The sequence below is a fragment of the Palaemon carinicauda genome, chromosome 21, assembly GCF_036898095.1.
Source record: "Palaemon carinicauda isolate YSFRI2023 chromosome 21, ASM3689809v2, whole genome shotgun sequence".
In the NCBI taxonomy this organism is placed as follows: domain Eukaryota; kingdom Metazoa; phylum Arthropoda; class Malacostraca; order Decapoda; family Palaemonidae; genus Palaemon; species Palaemon carinicauda.
The window spans coordinates 22,512,408-22,534,299 of record NC_090745.1 but is presented as its reverse complement, the minus strand read 5'-3'; the positions used below and the strand labels follow the sequence as shown (position 1 = coordinate 22,534,299).

The window sequence follows — 21,892 nt, the reverse complement described above, 5'->3', positions numbered from 1 at the left end:
ATATATATGCATATAAATATATATGTATATACATATAATATATATATATATATATACATACATATAAAAATATACACACACACACACACACACACACATATATATATATATATATATATTGAAGTCTTGTTTAATCAAAGGCCTTTTAGTATATGACAGAATCAAGGAACGAAATCATTTTGGTTTCTACAGGGGTCGTATTAATAATTCAAACTCTAATTACTCAATATCAATAGATGTATAGTTGAAGATCATTCACAGATTTTGGTCACAGTTCACTATTTATGAAGTAACGAAAGGTCGAGTTTATGGCCGTTGCCGACACAAATACATTTCCAGCACCCTTGCCAGGCGCAGGTTTCCGTTTCTTTAACATTCCAGTACAGCATAAAATAATGTATAAACTACAAAAAAACTTCAAATGTGTTCCACACAAAACTCGACAACACAACTATATGATCCTCAAAGGAAATCAAAGTCACTACTTTTCCAAGTGTTGTGGCTGATGATTGCATTTCCAAAAACAACACACTTCTCATCATGGCTGACCACGCCCACTTTCATGCTGTGTCGCCGCTGCACACTCACATCAAGGGTGACATGTGAACTAATAAGCGCATCTAGCACAAGTCATTGTCACAAATGTATTCGCAAACCTCACAGTAAATCCTATCAAGATCTTACATTGCACGACCACGTCTGAGGCTACAACACTACTGGCGTCGTGAGGGAGCAGTGAAGTTCTTTGGGGGCTGATGCATCGTACAACACACATACGAACTCACTCAAACGCCATAGTCTCCCCCTCAACCTAATCCCCCCTTAAACACTAGCAAGTTTTTTTTTTTTCTTCCTTTCCAATCGCCTTTTTACCCCTTAACCTGGTGATCCACTTCACTTTTGTATACCCCTTTATCTTTGTTGTGCTTCATTTTATCCAGTTCACTCTTGCCAGTCATATTATCTTCCAATTGTGAAGGTTGAATAAAATGTAATTTCGATGCAAAAGGAAACTACACAGCGACAAAGAAATAAGGAATCGAACGAACGGGATTGGGAAAGTGTTGTCCAAGGACTAGCATTCCTGGTCAGATCGGATAATCGCATATTCCCTTTTAACAGTAACATAGTAAATCAACGCACCAAACTCACTGGTGTTTTTATTTTTTATAACAAAAGGTTGCGAGCTCTTGACCATAGCCCATAGGGATGATACAGGTTTTTGTAACCTTGTTTGTAACCTTGGAGTAGAGGAACAAAATCCCTGTTATACGGGTTACATGAAGAGGGGTTTGTTGGAGGAGTGTAACCTCCAGCTCGGCATTCACACTAAAACCCTCAACGTAACTTCGTATTTGTTTACACGCATTGAACGCTATATACACAAACAGTGTCTATTCATTCAAATTGATATTTTATTCCATTCAAACATATGCGTGCGATGAGAGAACATTTTTCAGTGCCACAATGAACTAAAACAGAACCAACTTTCCTGGAGGTTGAAGAATTGGAACTTTTAAGAATATTACAGTCAATATATAGACAGCGTAAAATAAAACTAGAAATTTATATCATGTTACAATATTTGCATAATATTCCACGTAATAACAGCCCTTCCCCCATTGAAATGTGAGATGCTCCGCAAACATGTGATAATAATCTTAATACACTGAAGATGCACTAACAGATATGAATGTTCGTTAAGAACACTGGTATATGTATATATATATATATATATATATATATATATAATTGTATATATATATATATATATATATTATATATATATATACATATATATTATATATATATATATATATATATATAATTATATAATCTATATGCGTATAAGGACAACTGGGGAAACCCCAGCAATTGCACTATCAAGTAATAGTTAAGATGGAAGGAGGGTAGCGGAGATAGAAGTAGACCTATACTAAAAGCGATAATCTCTCTCTCTCTCTCTCTCTCTCTCTCTCTCTCTCTGAAAACAGTAGACAAAAAAATTGGAGCGACAAGGCTGCAATTGTAAACAAAAAAAAGAAAAAAATCTTAAATGTTAGTGGTATAACCTTGCATATGCGAGAAAAAAATAATCCCAGATTTCACTTGAAATTCCAGATTGTGAATTACTGCATTATTGCATACATATATAAATGTAAACCAAATTTCAGTCAGCATAATGTACGTTTTTGAAAAAACATTACGAAATTTCTATATAATGTGTAATTTACTCTTTTTCTTGTAATTCATATCCAAAATATCACACAATTAATTCATAAAATGTTACATACCTATCATTAATTAAATTAATCTTGAATATATTGTTGTCGGAGATATATCATATAGGATATACATAATTGTAAGTCTTCTAATAAAAGAGATCATTCAACGCTTCTAAAAAGTCTATTTCTTCAGAAGGATAGCAATATAGAGGCATTATAGCTATGATACATTTTCATGCATGTATTGTACAGTAAAACTTTAAATATTATGAATATATTCTAATTCAACTTTGTGATAAATCAACTATACAGTAGTGTATGTATTGAAATTCATCTACAGAGAAGGCCTAATCTTGAATTTACACGGCATTGAAGATACTATTCCTCATAAAGAATAATGATACTCAACTACCAATCATCACTGTATACTTCAATTCATACTATAAACCATTTCTGCTCTTTTAATATATTCATTTTCTATTTCTTTTAAGATTCTTGTCTATCCTCACCAATTGCTATTATCCCTTGTACTTCCAGCAATACCACATATAGTAATAATAGCTTTCATCCTTTTTTCATAAACTTCCAGTTTTGGAAAGTATAACGGCATCTAGGCTGGTTTCCTGTTAGCCTTCATTCAAGAGATATCGAATAGAAAGTTCTCTTTGATCATTTTAAACCTTTTGCACTGGATTTGACAAGGAAGCTGAATTGGAAAACTGTACTATTGGCTTAAATATAATGATAATAATGTTCTGATTGCCAAACGGTTGAGTCAAAGCTATGTCTTATAATAGTACTGAAATGTACATGCAATTATGTCAATGGACCTATAATAACAACAACAACAACAACAATAATAATTAATAATTAATAATTGATAATTAATCATTAATAATAAATAATAAATGATTAAAAATTAAAAATTAATAATCAATAATAAATAAAAAATAAATAAAAATAATAATAATAATAATTAATTATTATTATTATTCATATTATCATTATCATTATTATCATTATTATTATTATTATCATTATTATTATTATTATTATTATTATTATTATTATTAGTAGTAGTAGTAGTAGTAGTAGTAGTAGTAGTAGTAGTAGTAGTAGTAGTAGTAGTAGATTATAATAACCTACCAAGTTATCTTTTCCTTGCTAAGTTTGAGTCATTTGTTAAATCAAATATCACGTTATATGGAGGTAATGGACCTTTTCAATATGCCATTTAACCAAAGAAAACCCTATATGTGTGTCTATGAAGTTTGTGGAGTTGCACGAACACAATGCAAATACAGTACACGTGCATGCACACTGACGTAACAAACAAAACAAAAGCATTTCAGAAAAATAAGAATATATTTACCAATCAGAAAAAAGGGCCTTTACCATCCAGGAGCTGCACACCCAAGAAGCGAAATATTTACAGATCCAATTTTGTCTAGATACCTCTGTTACACCAACTACTCCCGACACAGGTCCGAATTCAACTACTGAAGGACCGAGACAGTTCAGAGCTTCAGACTACCTGACGATACCACAGCAGCTTTTTCTCACGAGGATGAAGAGACTGCTGAAGTGCCATAAGATCGAAAATCCGGATCTGGTTTCACAAGAAAGCGACCTTAGCAGTTTCCTCAATTACCATTATAATCCTTGGGCTTTTTTTTGTCTGACTCACAGACGAATGCCTCAGGTAACGAAATTCGCCAGGGGAAAGAACAACATCTGACCTTCAACAGTTTCCTTTGCAAAGAGACAGACATTGAAGAGAAAATTAGCATGAGTGAAGGTGATCCTATGGCTAGCGGTGATAGTAATGACAAGAGTAATCCACAATAAAGATACCATTAACATGCGCATTTTATCGTAATAGATGATACGGGAGTTTGCAATGTTTTGAAAAATATAGTAAATTCAAAGTTACTTGGAATAACCAATTGTTGGGAAACAGTAATTGAAAGCAGTTTAATATTACAAACATTCAAAACATGATTTTTCTTCTAACGACTTGGAAAAAAAAAACATTTATATACAAATAAAAAAAATTAAATTAATGTTTGATCTTACCAGGCTATAAAACCACTGTATTTATCAGAAATGATCAAACATCAAGTAAGCTACCTACATCCACTGTTTTTTTCTGACATTTATCGTCAATTTACCACAAAAAAGGTTTAATGGTCACTCATGAGTGGCCACAGTAAGGATAGTGATAATGTCCTAGCCGGACAATGCTCCAAGACCGAACTTCTAAACATATAATTAGTAGCGGCCAAGCCTGATTTCCATCCCACCAAGGACCGGGGAGGGCCAGGCAATGACTGCCGATGACTCAGCAGATACACCTATAGGCTTCCTCAAACCCTAGCCCCCTCATTACTAAAGGTGATGAAGTTTCAAACATTACAAAATACTATCGGGCTTGAGTGGGTCTCGAACCCAAAGCCAGCAGATTGTCAGATAATGGCAAATAGCCACTGAGGCATGACACACTCGTCTCAAACTTACCTTCATATCACACCAGTCCCTGCCTACATATTCTAATATATACTTTGCTTTCCTAATTAAACTCTCTCTCTCTCTCTCTCTCTCTCTCTCTCTCTCTCTCTATATATATATATATATATATATATCTATATATATATATATATATATATATATATATATATATATATATATATATATATATATATATATATATATATATATATATATATATATATATATATATATATATATATATATATATATATATATATAATGAACTTATCATCTACACCATATATTTACAACAACCTCTGCATTGCCCTTCTAACAATTCTATTATTTAATTGTTTGAGTTACATGTACTGTATACCATACACATAATTTTATCTTCATTTTCAAACTTTTCGCACAACGGTAAAGTTGATCCATATTCCCTATACCTTGTCTAAAACACAATGTTCTTCGTTTACGCTGTCACCTGTCTTACTTTCTTCATCGAAATCCTTCCGTATAACTAACTCTCTTGGTTTATCTATTAAATGAAATCTCCTCTATATGATAAAGAGCATATATATATATATATATATATATATATATATATATATATCCATCCATACATACATACATATATATACATACACACACACACACACACACACATATATATATATATATATATATACGGTCATGCTCAGCTCTCCCCGTTCCTAGGGTAGAGGAGAGGGAGTAGTTACACCTAAGTGAGAGGGGGTGCGTGTACATTTCTACAGTAGTTATATTATAATTCTTACAATTCCATGATCACATTCATATACATACAGGACTGTTAACCTGTTATTCAAGGTAAACAACATAAAACTTTACATCAAAATTATACGCAAATTTAGATATTGTTTCTCGTTATTCCAGCAAAAATTTTACTGGTTACTTACCTTAGTCTTACCTCACATTTATCTTGTATTGAAAAAAAGTTAATATTACACATTTATCAACTGCTCCTCAGTGTTTACATATATGTGCTTATAGAGTTAACCGATCATTTAACAAAAGACAGCTGTTAAAAATAATTGCCCTAGGGTAATACAGTAACAAATTTAAAGCATAAAATATAATTATGTATATAAAACTTCTAAAAATACGAATACTATACTGACTACCTTAGAGTTATACCTTAATTTCGTTTGAATTAAAATATAAAACTAGGACAAGTTTCCATTACCTTCATCCTCTTCTGTCTTGAAGTAAGTTTCCGTCAATTCCGTGACGTGTCCTTCCACCGTTTCCTTGATGCCAATTAATCTCGCGAACATCTTGGCGAGCTTTTATTTTGGCGGAATTATTGCCAGAGGTCTCTCATGCATTAATTATACAGTATGACACTGATGGAATTTTGTATCGGACCACGTTTTGTCAACACTTACACACAAGAATGTTAACCTGTTTTTCGTTTCAACCTTGAACTTTAGGAAATAAAAAGGAAATTACATAATTCCATTTCCCATTTTTGTTTTTGATAGATTCTATTTCTTTTTTTTTTCTTTTTTTTTTGTGAGACGATGAAATCAGATTTTCATAGTCGCAGAATTTAATGCAAATTCAACTTTACAAATCACAAACGATAACCAAATAATGTCTTTATGCACCACGTACTATGTTCAAAAGGGTAGACTTGGGAAAATTAAGTCTCCCATAACTAGATACAAAAAAGTAATGTTTGGATCACCAAGAATATTTCACACATTTTTAGGTTATATACTTTAAAACCTCAAAAACACGGCCACGGAAACATCTATTCTCTTTAATAATAATAATAATAATAATAATAATAATAATAATAATAATAATAATAATAATAATAATAATAATAAAACGGTATCTCTACACGGGTATTCCGACCATGGGAAAAAATCATAAAAACCAACGTAATTACTAGTACTAAAAAAATACGTAAAAATACAGAATTATATCAATATAAAGTTTCAAAACTTATCCAACGTCAATACCCACATATATTAACGCAACAGGATACATACTAGAGTCACAAGTGGTAATTCATAATGAATATATGACTAACACTCGTGATGTTTCTCATGGTGGACACAGGTTTATTTCAAAAACAGATTCCTTCATTCGACAGGAATATGGTAACATGGTTGGTTAGAGTCCACGAAGGCATGGTTTCGACTAAGAGGCATACGTTCGAATTTTGCCCAGCCAGAAGCTGTTATCATGAATGTATTTCCAGTGGACATACGTTCCCAAGGTAGAATTCGATATTAAATGCTATTGTGGTTGATATTTATATTGATTTAAATCACCAGTGCATATATATATATATATATATATATATATATATATATAGATAGATAGATAGATAGATAGATATATATATATATATAGATATATATCTATATATATATATATATATATATATATATCTATCTATCTATCTATATATATATATATATATATATATATATATATATCTATCTATATATATATATATATATATCTTGCATATATATATATATATATCTATATTTATCTATCTATCTATCTATCTATATATATATATATATATATATATCTATATATATCTCTCTCTCTCTCTCTCTCTCTCTCTCTCTCTCTCTCTCTCTCTATATATATATATATATATATATATATATATATATATGTATGTGTGTGTGTGTGTGTGTGTGTGTGTTAGTCTTGTGTCAACTTAAAATCAATAAAAGGGAATGGGTCTAAAATATCTAGAACACCAGTCCAACTGAAAAACAAACTGATATAGTTCCATTAGCCTAATTGACCAGTAAAAATTGGACAAACTTTCAACCTTGGTTTGACGACCGCTGCAGATGGCCATCGCAAAATGGTGAAAGTTAAGAGCATTTAGCAATTCTCATCTGAATTATGCCCTACATTAACAGGGACCAAACTTAATTTACTGTGTCCTAGAGAGATGATGATTAAAAATCTGCATACTATCATGACAGACCATATTGAATTCCTCCATATTGGGGTCCAACTACTATTCAATTATCAACCGTTGCTCGAACTACTATTCAATTATTAGCCGCTGATCGAAAACTAATGACCCACCACAGGGTTATAAACAAAATTTCACTAAGCTTTAAAGTCAAACAGTTCTAGGATGTCGTGGTTGGGACATACTGAACAGTAAAATTTCAGCAACTATACTGGTAATTACTGGAAGACGTGAATTTTATTTGCCTCATTGTATTTGACATGCAATATTGGTCAGTAAATGAGTTACTTGTGATATTTATGTGTAGGGGGACTTTCACCTTAAAGTTGGTCTTCTAGTCAATGAAGTTTAGTAGCTCTAGGCTTGACTAGTACCTGAATGAGTGACCAAAAGTGATTTGAAGGTAGTAACATACAGGTTTTAATCACACAAGCTGAACAGTACGTGGGATAGAAATAAATTGGATGTATGAATTTGATCTCTAAAGCCAGGCGCTGGGGCCAGAAAGGACATTCAGTGGCCAATTGCAACTGGGCAAAACCTTGCTGTTGCAATATGAAGCAATTTTAAGAGGTTAAACAGCAACATAGAAGAAATGAAGCGACAACGGAAGTAAAGAAGATTATAATGCAAATAAAGTCAAGGAACGCTGCACAAATCCTTGAGTAATGCCTCCTGTGAGGTGCAGCCAATGCAACTTTACGAAGATTGATGATCAATTAAAATAGCTAAGCCTCTGAAACTTCTTATAGTAGGGATGAGACCAGCAACCTCATCCTAGCAACGAATTGTTAGAAACTCGATATGGGGTTTGAGGTTCTAACGAGAGCCGAAAGTACGATGTATCCTATGGCGCTGTTCTCTTAATAAGGAGATAAGGTTAGCTACTTCATCGAAAATTGCGTAACTCTTGAAATGCTATCCGTGACCATTAACAGGTGCAAAAGACATTCAGTGACTGACCGTCTGAATAGAGACCTTGATCCACTTTAGTACGGGGATAATCTACTGGTTATTTCATAAAAGAGCCGATCTCGTACCATACATTCATTTTCCGATTTATTACACACCTGCATTACTGTGCTTAAATACTTGACAATACACTGGGTTTAGCTTAGACTCTAGACTTACAATATTTTCAAAGTATAACGATACCCTATATCATGATATGAAAATATAGAAAGCTCATTGTCAAGACCACGTGTTTCTATAACTGTTCAACTCGCAACTGAGTCTCTATTGCAGCCCAGCGACGTTCTTGAAGCTTACAATACCTCTGTGAAATTCCTCTTCAGGTATGTTGCTATTATCTAAACAAATTAGGATTCACGCCAAGTTCGGAAGAATTCCTATTGGTTTGTCTGTGCAAAGTCTAAACTTCCTTCTGGTTAGGTAACTAACCATTTTCTTCCTCAGCAACTGCAGCCCTTGAGGTAGTTTGAGCTACTTAGGCTACTTACTAAGCAGAAAGGTGACATACTCTCTTTGTTGTGGTGATACAACTTACAGTAGTTTTGAGGAGAAGTGTAATGTGATCTTAAAATTCACAAACACTCATATATATATATATATATATATATATATATATATATATATATATATATATATATATATATATATATATATATATATATATACAATACACACACACACACACACACACACACATATATATATATATATATATATATATATATATATATATATATATATATATATATATATATATACATTACACACACAACAACAACGAATGTAGCCGTTTCTAGTCCACTGTAGGATAAAGGCCTCTACTGGCGTTTGGCCAGTTTTGATCAGCACGCTGGCCACTGCGAATCAGTGATGGTGGGAGATTTTAGTCTGATCGCTCACAAGAAACCAACATAGTAAGGGTGGTTTTAACTAGTACAGCTATGCCGTTCATGGCGATACACAAACCCTTTCTCCACATTACGGTATAACTTGAGTATAATTTGTATAGACATGTACTGCAAGTCAACGTAATAACATATTAAATGTTATCACAACTAACATGGCTCACATTCACTATCATATCAAGAAACACTCAAATCCTCCCAATACATCCTCCTTCACCACTCTTTACAAAATATATAACAATGGTTCTGTAAATATTACAATCGACACTGTTTAACTTTGTGAACACTATGATAATATTTGAGGTCACTTTTAAAAAAACAATGCATTTTAAAAAGTCTGTAGAATTTCTCTGTACACTGGACTTGAAATCTCAAAGCGATTTAACCGTGAGTCATACAGTATTCCCGATTCGTGGTATACAATAACCTTTATAAAATTCGTCGATAAATATGTTTTTTTTCCCACAAGATACCAGGACTTCCATTCAAGTAAAACCCTCGCTTGGAATATCGAATACAGTTCAGCACAGAGGTACAGAAATAACATCACAAATCAACAATTCAAGAGTTAACTTTTCACAAGTGAAACCACGAACTATAACTGAGAGACGAGCTGGCAAGTGTCAAAGGATATAATCGACAAGTGTTTCTGGACACACACACTGCCTTTCGGATGTGATGACTCATGTCCGCTTACTGCCTTTTTTATTTCATTTGTTTATCGTCAAGAAATCGCCATTCTTTAGTATATCGATTCTAAATGATTTATGAAGAGGCCGAGTGCATAATTTTTTTTTTTCTTTTTAAATTAAGATTGATTACAATGCTGGCTTTACGATTAACTTGCTAGAGGGTACTCTAGGGCACGTTGTCCTGTCTTGTTTCTCTTCCTTTTGTTTTGTTAAAAGTTTTTTATAGTTTATATAGGAGATATTTACTTTAATGTTGTTACTCTTCTTAAAAATTATATTTTTCCTTATTTCCTTTCCTCACTGGGCTATTTTCCCTGTTGGAGCCCCTGTTGTAGTTTAGCAAGTAATAATAATAATAATAATAACGGAAGGTTGTCTGACGCAATCTAAATATGTTTAGAATGTCTGACGTCACTATTGTTACGTAATCACATGTAGAACAGAAGACAATAAATGTACCCCATTTTTCAGAAATGCCAAATCATAGTAGTTTCATCAGAAAAGATAAATCAATCAATTTGAATACTTAAGTCATTACCATATTGATGAGTCCCATCCATATACCAAGGCACTTCCCCCAATTTTGAGGGGTAGCCGACATCAACAAAGAAACAAAACAAAAAGGGGACTACTCTCTACGTTCCTCCAGCCTAACCAGGGACTCAGCCGAGTTCAGCTGGTACTGCTAGGGTGCCACAGCCCAACCTCCCACAATTCCACCACAGATGAAGCTTCATAATGCTGAATCCCCTACTGCTGCTACCTCCGCGGTCATCTAAGGCACCGGAGGAAGCAGCAGGGCCTACCGGAACTGCGTCACAATCGCTCGCCATTCATTCCTATTTCTTGCCTCTCTCACATCTATCCTCCTATCACCCAGAGCTTTCTTCACACTATCCATCCACCCAAACCTTGGCCTTCCTCTTGTACTTCTCCCATCAACACTTGCATTCATCCCCTTCTTTAGCAGACAGCCAGTTTCCATTCTCTCAACATGGCCAAACCACCTCAACACATTCATATCCACTCTAGCCGCTAACTCATTTCTTACACCCGTTCTCACCCTCACCACTTCGTTCCTAACCCTATCTACTCGAGATACACCAGCCATACTCCTTAGACACTTCATCTCAAACACATTCAATTTCTGTCTCTCCATCACTTTCATTCCCCACAACTCCGATCCATACATCACAGTTGGTACAATCACTTTCTCATATAGAACTCTCTTTACATTCATGCCCAACCCTCTATTTTTTACTACTTCCTTAACTGCCCCCAACACTTTGCATCCTTCATTCACTCTCTGACGTACATCTGCTTCCACCCCACCATTTGCTGCAACAACAGACCCCAAGTACTTAAACTGATCCACCTCCTAAGTAACTCTCCATTCAACATGACATTCAACCTTGCACCACCTTCCCTTCTCGTACATCTCATAACCTTACTCTTACCCACATTAACTCTCAACTTCCTTCTCTCACACACCCTACCAAATTCTGTCACTAGTCGGTCAAGCTTCTCTTCTGTGTCTGCAACCAGTACAGTATCATCCGCAAACAACAACTGATTTACCTCCCATTCATGATCATTTTCGTCTACCAGTTTTAATCCTCGTCCAAGCACTCGAGCATTCACCTCTCTCACCACTCCATCAACATACAAGTTAAACAACCACGGCGACATCACACATCCCTGTCTCAGCCCCACTCTCACCGGAAACCAATCGTTCACTTCATTTCCTATTCTAACACATGCTTTACTACCTTTGTAGAAACTTTTCACTGCTTGCAACAACCTTCCACCAACTCCATATAACCTCATCACATTCCACATGGCTTCCCTATCAACTCTATCATATGCTTTCTCCAGATCCATAAACGCAACATACACCTCCTTACCTATTGCTAAATCTGGTTCATACAACCCCTACCTCTTCTAAAATCACCCTGTACTTCCAAGATTGCATTCTCTGTTTTATCCTTAATCCTGTTAATCATTACTCTACCATACACTTTTTTTCCAACTACACTCAACAAACTAATACCTCTTGAATTACAACACGCATGCACATCTCCCTTAGCCTTATATAGTAATATATTAAAAAAATCGCCATTTTTCCTTTTATATCTCCCCGTATAAAATCATGTAACGTTAGAAATAAAGCATCAAATTCATACATATGATTACATGTTGGTCTTTTCTTTCCAACCGAAGTAACAGTTCATTCACGCAACGTCAAGAAACATTGTTTAGCAAGATTTGTTCTAAATCAAACTGATTTTGTGTTGGAATCTTAATAATTATGTCAATAACGGTCAGAATTCATAAAATGGAAGAAGAGGTATTTTTTCCTCAAGAGAAAAAAAGATGGAAGTATAAGCTGTAATTTATACTAGGGTTAAGGGCAACGGTTTGATTTCGGAGTGTCCTTCTCCTAGATGAGCTGCTTACCATAGGTAAAGTGTCTCTTCTACCCTTACCAAGAGGAAAGTAGTCCCTGAACAATTACATTGCGGAAGTTAACCCTTTCAGCGAAGAATTGTTTGGTAATCTGTGTTGTCCGGTGTATGAGGAGAGAGGAGAATGTGGGAAGAATAGTCCAAACTATTCGGTGTCTATGTAAGCAAAGGAAAAATGAGCCGTAACTAGAGAAAGGGATCCATGGTAGTACAGTTTGGCCAGTCAAAGGACCCAATAACTCTATAGAGGTAGTATATCAACGGGTGACTGGTGCCCTTGCCAACCTACCTGTAGCGAGAAGGTAAACGAAGGTAATATGGAGGAATAATTTCTTTATCCAAAAGAGAGGTTCTTCAGCCTTACCCGCTATGAAGCCATCTAAACACGAATTAAGTAGAATCTTGGATTATCGTAAGCAAAACAGTTAGCAAACGAGACCCAAATAATCATCTCATGTTATTTAGTATCTACAACAGATCAGCCTGTAGCTCATCTTTCCCTTTGAAAAAAAAAAAAAAATTAAAGGTATGGAACGAATCCCCTATACAGAAGTAATTAGGAGCACATCAAGGACTAAAACATACAAAAGGAGATTCTTTTTATTACGGCAAATCAAATCCTCATCAATAATCATAAATCACTGAATGTTTCCGCCAACTTTCGTTAGAATCCGACATCCCTTCTCAAGATATGTTTTAGCGACACACAACTGAAAAATATCTATACTTTCTATACCAACAAGAAAAAGACCAAAAAATCCCAATTTATGAAGGTTGGTAGGATACATGTTATCATCATTACTAGTTAGGAGGTAACCCTAGTTGGAAAATCAGGACGCTATAAACCCAAGGACCCTAATCGGTAAAAATAGCCTAGTGAGGAAATTAAATAAAGAAATAAATAAACTATATAAGAGAAGTATTGAATTAAGAATATGGAATATCGTAAGATCAGTCACAGCGTTAAAATAGAATTGTCATAAATATACTATGACGACAGACTTATGTCAGCCTATTAAACATGAAAACATTCGCTGCAAGTTTGAACAAACAAGTCCCTAAACATTAAAACATTAGTTATAAGTTCAAATAATAAGCCCCTAAACATAAAATCAGTCGCTACAAATTGGAACAAATGTCTCCATTAACCACCTCCCTAATAAATATATTCATCTACCCAGACATGGATGTTTTACTGTCACAAAGATCGTGGGACTAAATATATTGCAAGAGTCACTAGGAAATAATACTTTTGAACCCACAATGTGCTGAGATATTGAGTCATCGGTAATGCTTCTAAGCCTTAATAACAATAAAAAAAAATCCTCAAATGTCAAGAACATTGGACCAGTGTTGCTTTTCAGGTCATATAGGCTACTGCAGGGGAACCCTACTTTCTACAGGATCTTTGCATTCATTTTATCGTATACATTAACATTATTATTATTATAATTATTATTATTATTATTATTATTATTATTATTATTATTATTATTATTACTTGCTAAGCTACAACCCTAGTTGGAAAAGCAGGATGCTATAAGCACAGGGGCTCCAACAGGAAAAATAACCCAGTGAGGAAAGGAAAAAAGGAAAATGCAATATTTCAAGGAGAGTAACAACATTAAAATAAATATCTATATAAACTATAAAAACTGTAAAGAAACAAAAGGAAGAAAATAAGATAAAATCGTGTACTCGAGTGCACCCTAAAGCATGAGAACTCTAATCCAAGGCAGTGAAAGACCATGGTACAGAGGCTGTGGCACTAGAGAACAATGGTTTGATTTTGGAGTGCCCTTCTAGAAGAGTTACTTACCATAGCTAATGAGTCTCTTCTACCCTTACATACCTATGAATTTAGCATGTCACACCGCATATAACACGCTTATTGTCAAATCCACATTATCGAAAACAAGAAAGTCTCAAGTTTCTTCTTAAAAGCCTTAATATCTACAGTCTTTCGATATCTAGAGGGAGCTTGTTGTACAGTCTTGGGGACGCATATTTGAAGGCTCTAGAACCTACATTAAACGTATATCTTGAATTCAATAACTTGAAACCAAGTCTTGCATCACATGAAAGCATATTATATCTACTAAACCTTTCCCGATAACGACTCTCGATAAGAACCTACCAATCAACAGAGAAACGGTTTTTATTGTTTCTTGCCAAGGAGTAACATTTCCCGGATGCCAAACGTTCGAGCCAGGACGCTGACGTAACTCCTAACCGACTTCCAGGACTGAAGCACCTGGGTACCTCGTCGCGGGTGTTCCCATCATTCAAGGTTAATTTAACCAATGACGCATTGTTAATATTGCAACAGCGCCAAATGGTAGGATGTAGGCTCTCATCTCATGTTGCTAGATCTTTAAATGTATGGATTGTGTATACTTCGAATGAAATATTCATTTTGATGTAAAAAACTAAAATCAAGATAAATGTATGTGAATGAAGTAAACTGTGTAAGCTAATAATACACGCAAGCCTGCACTCACAAATATATATATATATATATATATATATATATATATATATATATATATATATATATATTATATATATATATATATATATATACTATATATATATATATATACGTATATATACACATATATATATATACGTATATATACATACATATTCATATATATATATATATATACATATATATATATATATATATATATATATACATACATATACAGAATATATATATATATATATACATATATATGCATATATATAAATACATATGAATATATATATACACACACACACATATATATATATACATATATAAATTTACATATATATATATATATATATATATATATATATATATATATATATATATATATATATATATATATATATATATATATATATATATATATATATATATATATATATATATATATATATATATATATATATATATATAAAATATTACTAGCTAAACTACAACCCTAGTTGGAAAAGCAGGATGCTATAAAACCAAGGGCTCCTACAAGGAAAAATAGCCCATCGAGGAGAGGAAGTATGAAAATGAACGAACTTTAAGAGAAGTAATGAACAATAATATAAAATACTTCAAAAACAATAGCAACATTAGAACAGATCTTTCATATATAAACTTTAAAAGGACTTGTGTCAACCTGTTCAACATTTGCTGCAAGTTTAAACTTTCGAAGTTTTACCGATATTACTACCCGATTAAGATAATTCCACAACTTGGTCATAGCTGGAATAAAACTTGTAGAATACTGTGAAGTAGTGAGCCTCATGATGGAGAATGCATGACTATTAAAATTAACTGCATAACAAGTAATACGAACAGGATGGTACTGTCCGGGAAGATCTAAATGTAAAGAATGGTCAGAATTATGAAAAATCTTATGCAACAAGCACAAAGAACTAATTGAACGACGATGCCACAGATTAATAACTAGATCAGGAATAAGACACTTAATAGACCGTAAGTTCCTGTCCAACAAATCAAGATGAGAATCCGCAGCTGAAGACCAAACAGGAGAACAATACTTGAAACAAGGTAGAATGAAGGAATTAAAACACTTCTTCAGAACAAATTGATCACCAAACATCTTGATAGACTTTCTCAATAATCCAATTGTTTGTGAAATAGAAGAATGCACAGACCTAATGTGTTTCTCCAAAGTAAATTTACTGTCGATAATCACCCTAAAATTTTAAGTCTTACAATGTTAAAGAAACATTATCACTGCTGAGATTAGGATGTTGAGGAGCCAATGTCCTTGGCCTGCTTACAATCATACTTTGAGTTTTGTTAGGATTCAACTTCCTGTCCCATAACTTGCACAATGCACTCATTTTAGGTAGATATCTATTGAGGGATTCAGCAACCCCAGATCTACATTCAGGAGATGGAATGGATGCAAAGAGAGTAGCATCATCTGCATATGCGGCAAGCTTTTTTTTATCTAGGACAAACCACATGTCTTGTGTGTATAGTATGAAAAGTAATGGCCCAAGAACATTACCCTGAGGAACACCACATATCACATTCCTATACTCACCATGGTGCCCATCAACTCTTTTCAATCTATTAATTGAAAATTCAATAATGATGCTAAGAAAAGACCCACCCACTCCAAACTGTTTCAGTTTGAAAACAAGGGCCTTATGATTAACACGCCATTGGCAGCACTAAAATCAAGGCTAATAATACGAACTTACTGGCCACAATCAAGGGATTTCTGTACAGTTTTGGAGATTGGTAGACGTTCAAAACTTTAGATAATGAGGGAGTTATGAGAATTGGGCAGTAATCAGCTGGACTTGAGCTACCACAAACACATTTACATAATGGAGTAACAATACTAATTCTCCAACAAGTGCTAAAAGAACCTCTTCTTGCTAACTTGTGCAAAATGACTGATAACTTTGGAGCTAAGAAATATGCATTCTTTATTAAAAAAAAGCAAAGTAAAAATACCATTTGGGTCTACACCTCCATAAGCATCTAGGCCCATCAAGTCGAAAAACTAAACTAGTTAGATTAGCTTCAGGAAAACAGGATTGAGGAAGATCAAGTTTCTTATTACAATGCTTACTGTCAAATACATTAGCCAAAATGGATGCCTTTTCCTTTGGACACTGAGTGACAGAACCATCTGCTTTAAGTAAAGCAAAAACTGTTGCGTCCACAGCAGAGTACAGATTTAAGGGTAGCCCACCACTTATGTTCCTGGGTTGTACCAGAAAGGGTTTCTTTTATGATTTAATTGTATTCCTTTTCTGTTGAAGCATAAACTCTCTGAGAAAAAGCTCTAAGCTGGGTGTAGTTATTCCCAGTCAAATCTGATCTGTTACCCCTCCAAAGATGATAGGCCTCCTGCTTCTCCAAATAAGTGAAGGGATACGTCTATCAATTATGTTGACTAGATTCTCAATCAAAGGAACAAAAGGCTCAACACTATTATACAACTGTGTCAAATTCAATCCCAAAAAATCACTCAAAATGGTGCTTTGGATTTTATATAAATCTTACACGAGTATGACACATCCGGGACAGGCTGCTCAGTCAACACTATTAATTAAATCAAGACATGATCAGATGTCCCAACTGGAGAACCAACCATACTTATTATAACACCACTGGAGTCGGTGTATACAGTAGAATGTCCAAACAGTTACCAGACCTGCGAGTAGCTTCAGTTATGATTTGCTCACAGCCTGATTCATAGGCAAAGGCCAAAGCTCTTAAACCATGCCGATCAATAGGAGAAACAGAATTTAACCACTTCCTATAGTGAGCAGTGACATCGCCAAAAAAAAGAAAAAAAAATAGAAGAGGTATCTCTATCATCATCTTGTATCTTGGCCATAATGGTAAGAAGACAATCTAAGATGGAATCATACATGTCTGGATTCCGGTAGATCGAACACAAATAGAAGCTGTTATGCCAGCCACAAACTTTTATCGGAATCTCATGACATCCATATTCGTAGCTTGACTTACGAAAAGCAAGGTGTTCGGTTCTAATATACACTGCCATTCCCCTGGTCCTAGGAATGGCATCCCGTTTCACAATAATTGGCTTCCTAAAACCAGTTATAAGGAGCTCAGATGAGTGTCTCATGTTAGAAACCAAAGTTTCTGAGCACAAAAGATCATCCTGTCTGGACGCAACTGTAAGGTCTTGAATATTTGTATGCAGACCACGAATATTGCAATACAGCAGCCGACATAAATACACACACACAATATACTATATATATATATATATATATATATATATATATATATATATATATATATATGTATATATATATATATATATATATATATATATATATATATATATATATATATATATATATATATACTACCGCTAGAGAGTTATGGGATCTTTTGACTGGCCAGACAGTACTACATTGGATCCTTCTCTCTGGTTACGGTTCATTTTTCCTTTGCCTACACACACCTAATAGTCTGGTCTATTCTTTACATATTCTCCTCTGTCCTCATACACCTGACAACACACATTACCAAACATTTCGTCTTCACTTACGGGGTTAACCACTGCACTGTAATTGTTCAGTGGCCACAATTGTTTAGTGGCCACTTTCCTCTTGGTAAGGGTAGAAGAGACTCTTTAGCTATGGTAAGCAGCTCTTCTATGAGATGGACACTCCAAACTCAAACCATTGTTCTCTATCCTTAGGTAGCGCCATAGCCTCTGTACCATGGTCTTCCACTGTCTTGGGTTAGAGTTCTCTAGTTTGAGGGTACACTCGGGCACCCTATTCTATCTTATTTCTCTTCCTCTTGTTATGTTAAAAGTGTTTCTAGTTTATATAGGAGATATTTGTTTTAATGTTATTACTTTTATTAAAATATTTAAATTTCCTTTTTTCCTTTCCTCACGGGGCTATTTTCCCTGGTGGAGCCCCTGGGCTTATAGCATCCTGCTTTTCCAACTAGGGTTGTAGAAAGCAAATAATAATAATAATAATAATAATAATAATAATAATAATAATAATAATAATAATAATAATAATAATAACTAGACTGCGACTGGCTAAAGCCAGTGGCGGAGGATTCCCCTGCAAAATAGATGTGGAAATGTTTTTGTCAATCAGTAAATGATGTTAGCCCACGTCAATTTTTTTTCTATGAAATACCCATATGACCTTGATAATGAGGGTCAAGGTCAAATTTGACATTTGATTTGGAGGTTTTATGTATATGTTTGGGGTAGTTTACTATAGCATGCTATGACCAAAAAACCAGTATTTCATGGAGAAATTGCCAAAGTCACGATTTCTGCAATGCCAAAAATAGTAAAAAATATATATTAAAAAAATAATTAAGCAGTCGCTACAAAAGTTAAGCTAACCTTAGATAAATATATAGGGCATCATATGCCACTAAGATCAGGGCTCTGGGCCTTCCAGTTTTTGAGATCTCGGAAACAAACCTGTTTTGACCCGGTTCGGCCATTACTGACCTTGACCTACTTGCATCAAGGTAGGGCAATATCTGGGTATTTACCTCTGTATCATTGTCCATAAGGCCCTTAGCCATACAGCTTATACTTTAGGCTTAATGTCAATTTCAAATTTTAAAAATTTTGCCTTTAAAAGTCCCTGTGACCTTGAAAAGTAGGTCAAGGTCACTTAAACCGGGTCTATGACATATTCTTACCATAGGCTACCTATGATAATAATTTCAGATTTCTTGCGAAAAAAAAAAACGCGCGGAAAGAATAATAATAATAATAATACCAAAAAAAATAGCATTCCCCTAAAAGGGAATCCTAATAATACAGTATATATATATATATATATATATATATATATATATATATATATATATATATATATATATATATATATATATATATATACACACACACACCACAAACGCACCGCTGGTCTTATTTCAGAACATGCCCACCGTCAATACAGACCGCTGACCAGTAAATAGAATTATATATACACGGTCAATAGTGCCGTAGATTTCAAGTATACCAAAACTAACCTAATATGTTTTACTAGACTTGGGGGAAGGGGGAAGACTTTAGCGCATAAACCCCCACATAACCTGACAAAAGAGGCCAAAGTTCTAAATAATTCAGTGATATGTCTTGACGTAACAACAAGCTAACATAATACGCCACGTCCTTACCTTATAATTGGGAGAGACAAAATATCCCAGTACTTGAGTATATTTCATTTAGTTTTCAGAGGGTGAAAACCTTTAGGAAATTATTACTTTACACACTACGTGTGCAGCTTCAAATACCAAGCAAAATATCTGTAGCATTTGCAGCAAAGCATTTATGCCTGTATTCATAGTCATCATTAATTCCCCACTATATTCGTAGTCTCTTTTTAATATAAATATCAATAATCGGCTAGCTCTAAATAAGCACAAACATTGAAAAATAAAAGTTTCAAACGATAAAGCATCTAAGTTTAAAGTGCAATAATGTATCACTCATCAAAATGTATATATATATATATATATATATATATATATATATATATATATATATATATATATATATATATATATATACATATATATATATATATATATATATATATATATATATATATATATATATATATATACATATATATGTATATATATATATATATATACACATATATATATATATATATATATATATATATATATATATATATATATATATATATATATATATATACAGCCACCCGTTGAGATACTACCACTAGAGAGTTATGGGGGTCCTTAGGGTGCCAGACAGTACTACATTGGATTATTCCCTCTAGTTACGCTTAATTTTTCCTTTGCCTACACATACACCGCATAGTCTGACCTATTCTTTAAATATTCTCCTCTGTCCTCATACACCTGACAACACTGATATTACCAAACAATTTATCTCCACTAAAGGGGTTACTGCACTATTATTGTTTAGTGGCCACTTTCCTCTACGTAAGGGTAGAAGAGACTCTTTAGCTATGGTAAGCAGCTCTTCTAGGAGGACACTCCAAAATTCATTGTTCTCTAATCTAAGGTAGTGCCATAGCCTCGGTACCATGGTCTTTCACTCTCTCTTGCTTGAGGGTACACTCAAGCACACTATTCTACCTTTTTTTTTTCTCTTCGTCTTGTTTTAAAGTTTTTATAGTCTATATAGGAGATGTTTATTTTATTGTTACTGTTCTTAAAATATTTTATTTGTCCTTGTTTCCTTTCCTCACTGGGCTATTTTCCCCGTTGGAGCCCCTGGGCTTATAGCATCCTGCTTTTCCAACTAGGGTTGTAGCTTAGCAAGTAACATAAATATATATATATATATATATATATATATATATATATATATATATATATATATATATATATATATATATAATCTTTCTGAGAGCAGATACCTTACCGTGGCGAGAGGATTTAAATATCGTCATGAGAGGGTTTGCATATCGCCATGAATAGCAAAGCTGTATTAATCAGGGCCACCCATACAAGGTTCGCTGGCTTTGAGGGATCAGACAGTCTCCCAGCATCACCAATTCGCACTGGCCAGCGTGGTTATGAAAACAGGCCAAACCCCCGACATTAATTAACATATCTGAGGCCTATGTCCTGCAGTGGACTAGAGGA

At 33.9% G+C, this 21,892-nt stretch overlaps 1 protein-coding gene across 7 annotated transcripts in view; it reads right to left on the bottom strand.

The window, feature by feature from the left end:
• The window catches only part of LOC137615214 (uncharacterized), a 66,598-nt gene that overhangs the window by 33,706 nt on the left and 11,000 nt on the right, over positions 1-21,892 (bottom strand). For 2 of the 7 annotated variants that reach the window (XM_068344876.1, XM_068344878.1), the window contains exon 2: positions 5,941-6,181. The exons of 2 other annotated variants lie outside the window; for them this stretch is intronic. In XM_068344876.1, coding sequence (XP_068200977.1) covers positions 5,941-6,031 — 91 coding nt within the window. In that variant the 5' untranslated portion in view covers positions 6,032-6,181. Of the gene's footprint in view, positions 1-3,597; positions 3,897-5,940; positions 6,182-10,017; positions 10,038-21,892 lie in introns of those variants that run through there. 3 more of the 7 variants (XM_068344877.1, XM_068344881.1, XM_068344880.1) reach the window with 3 other exon arrangements.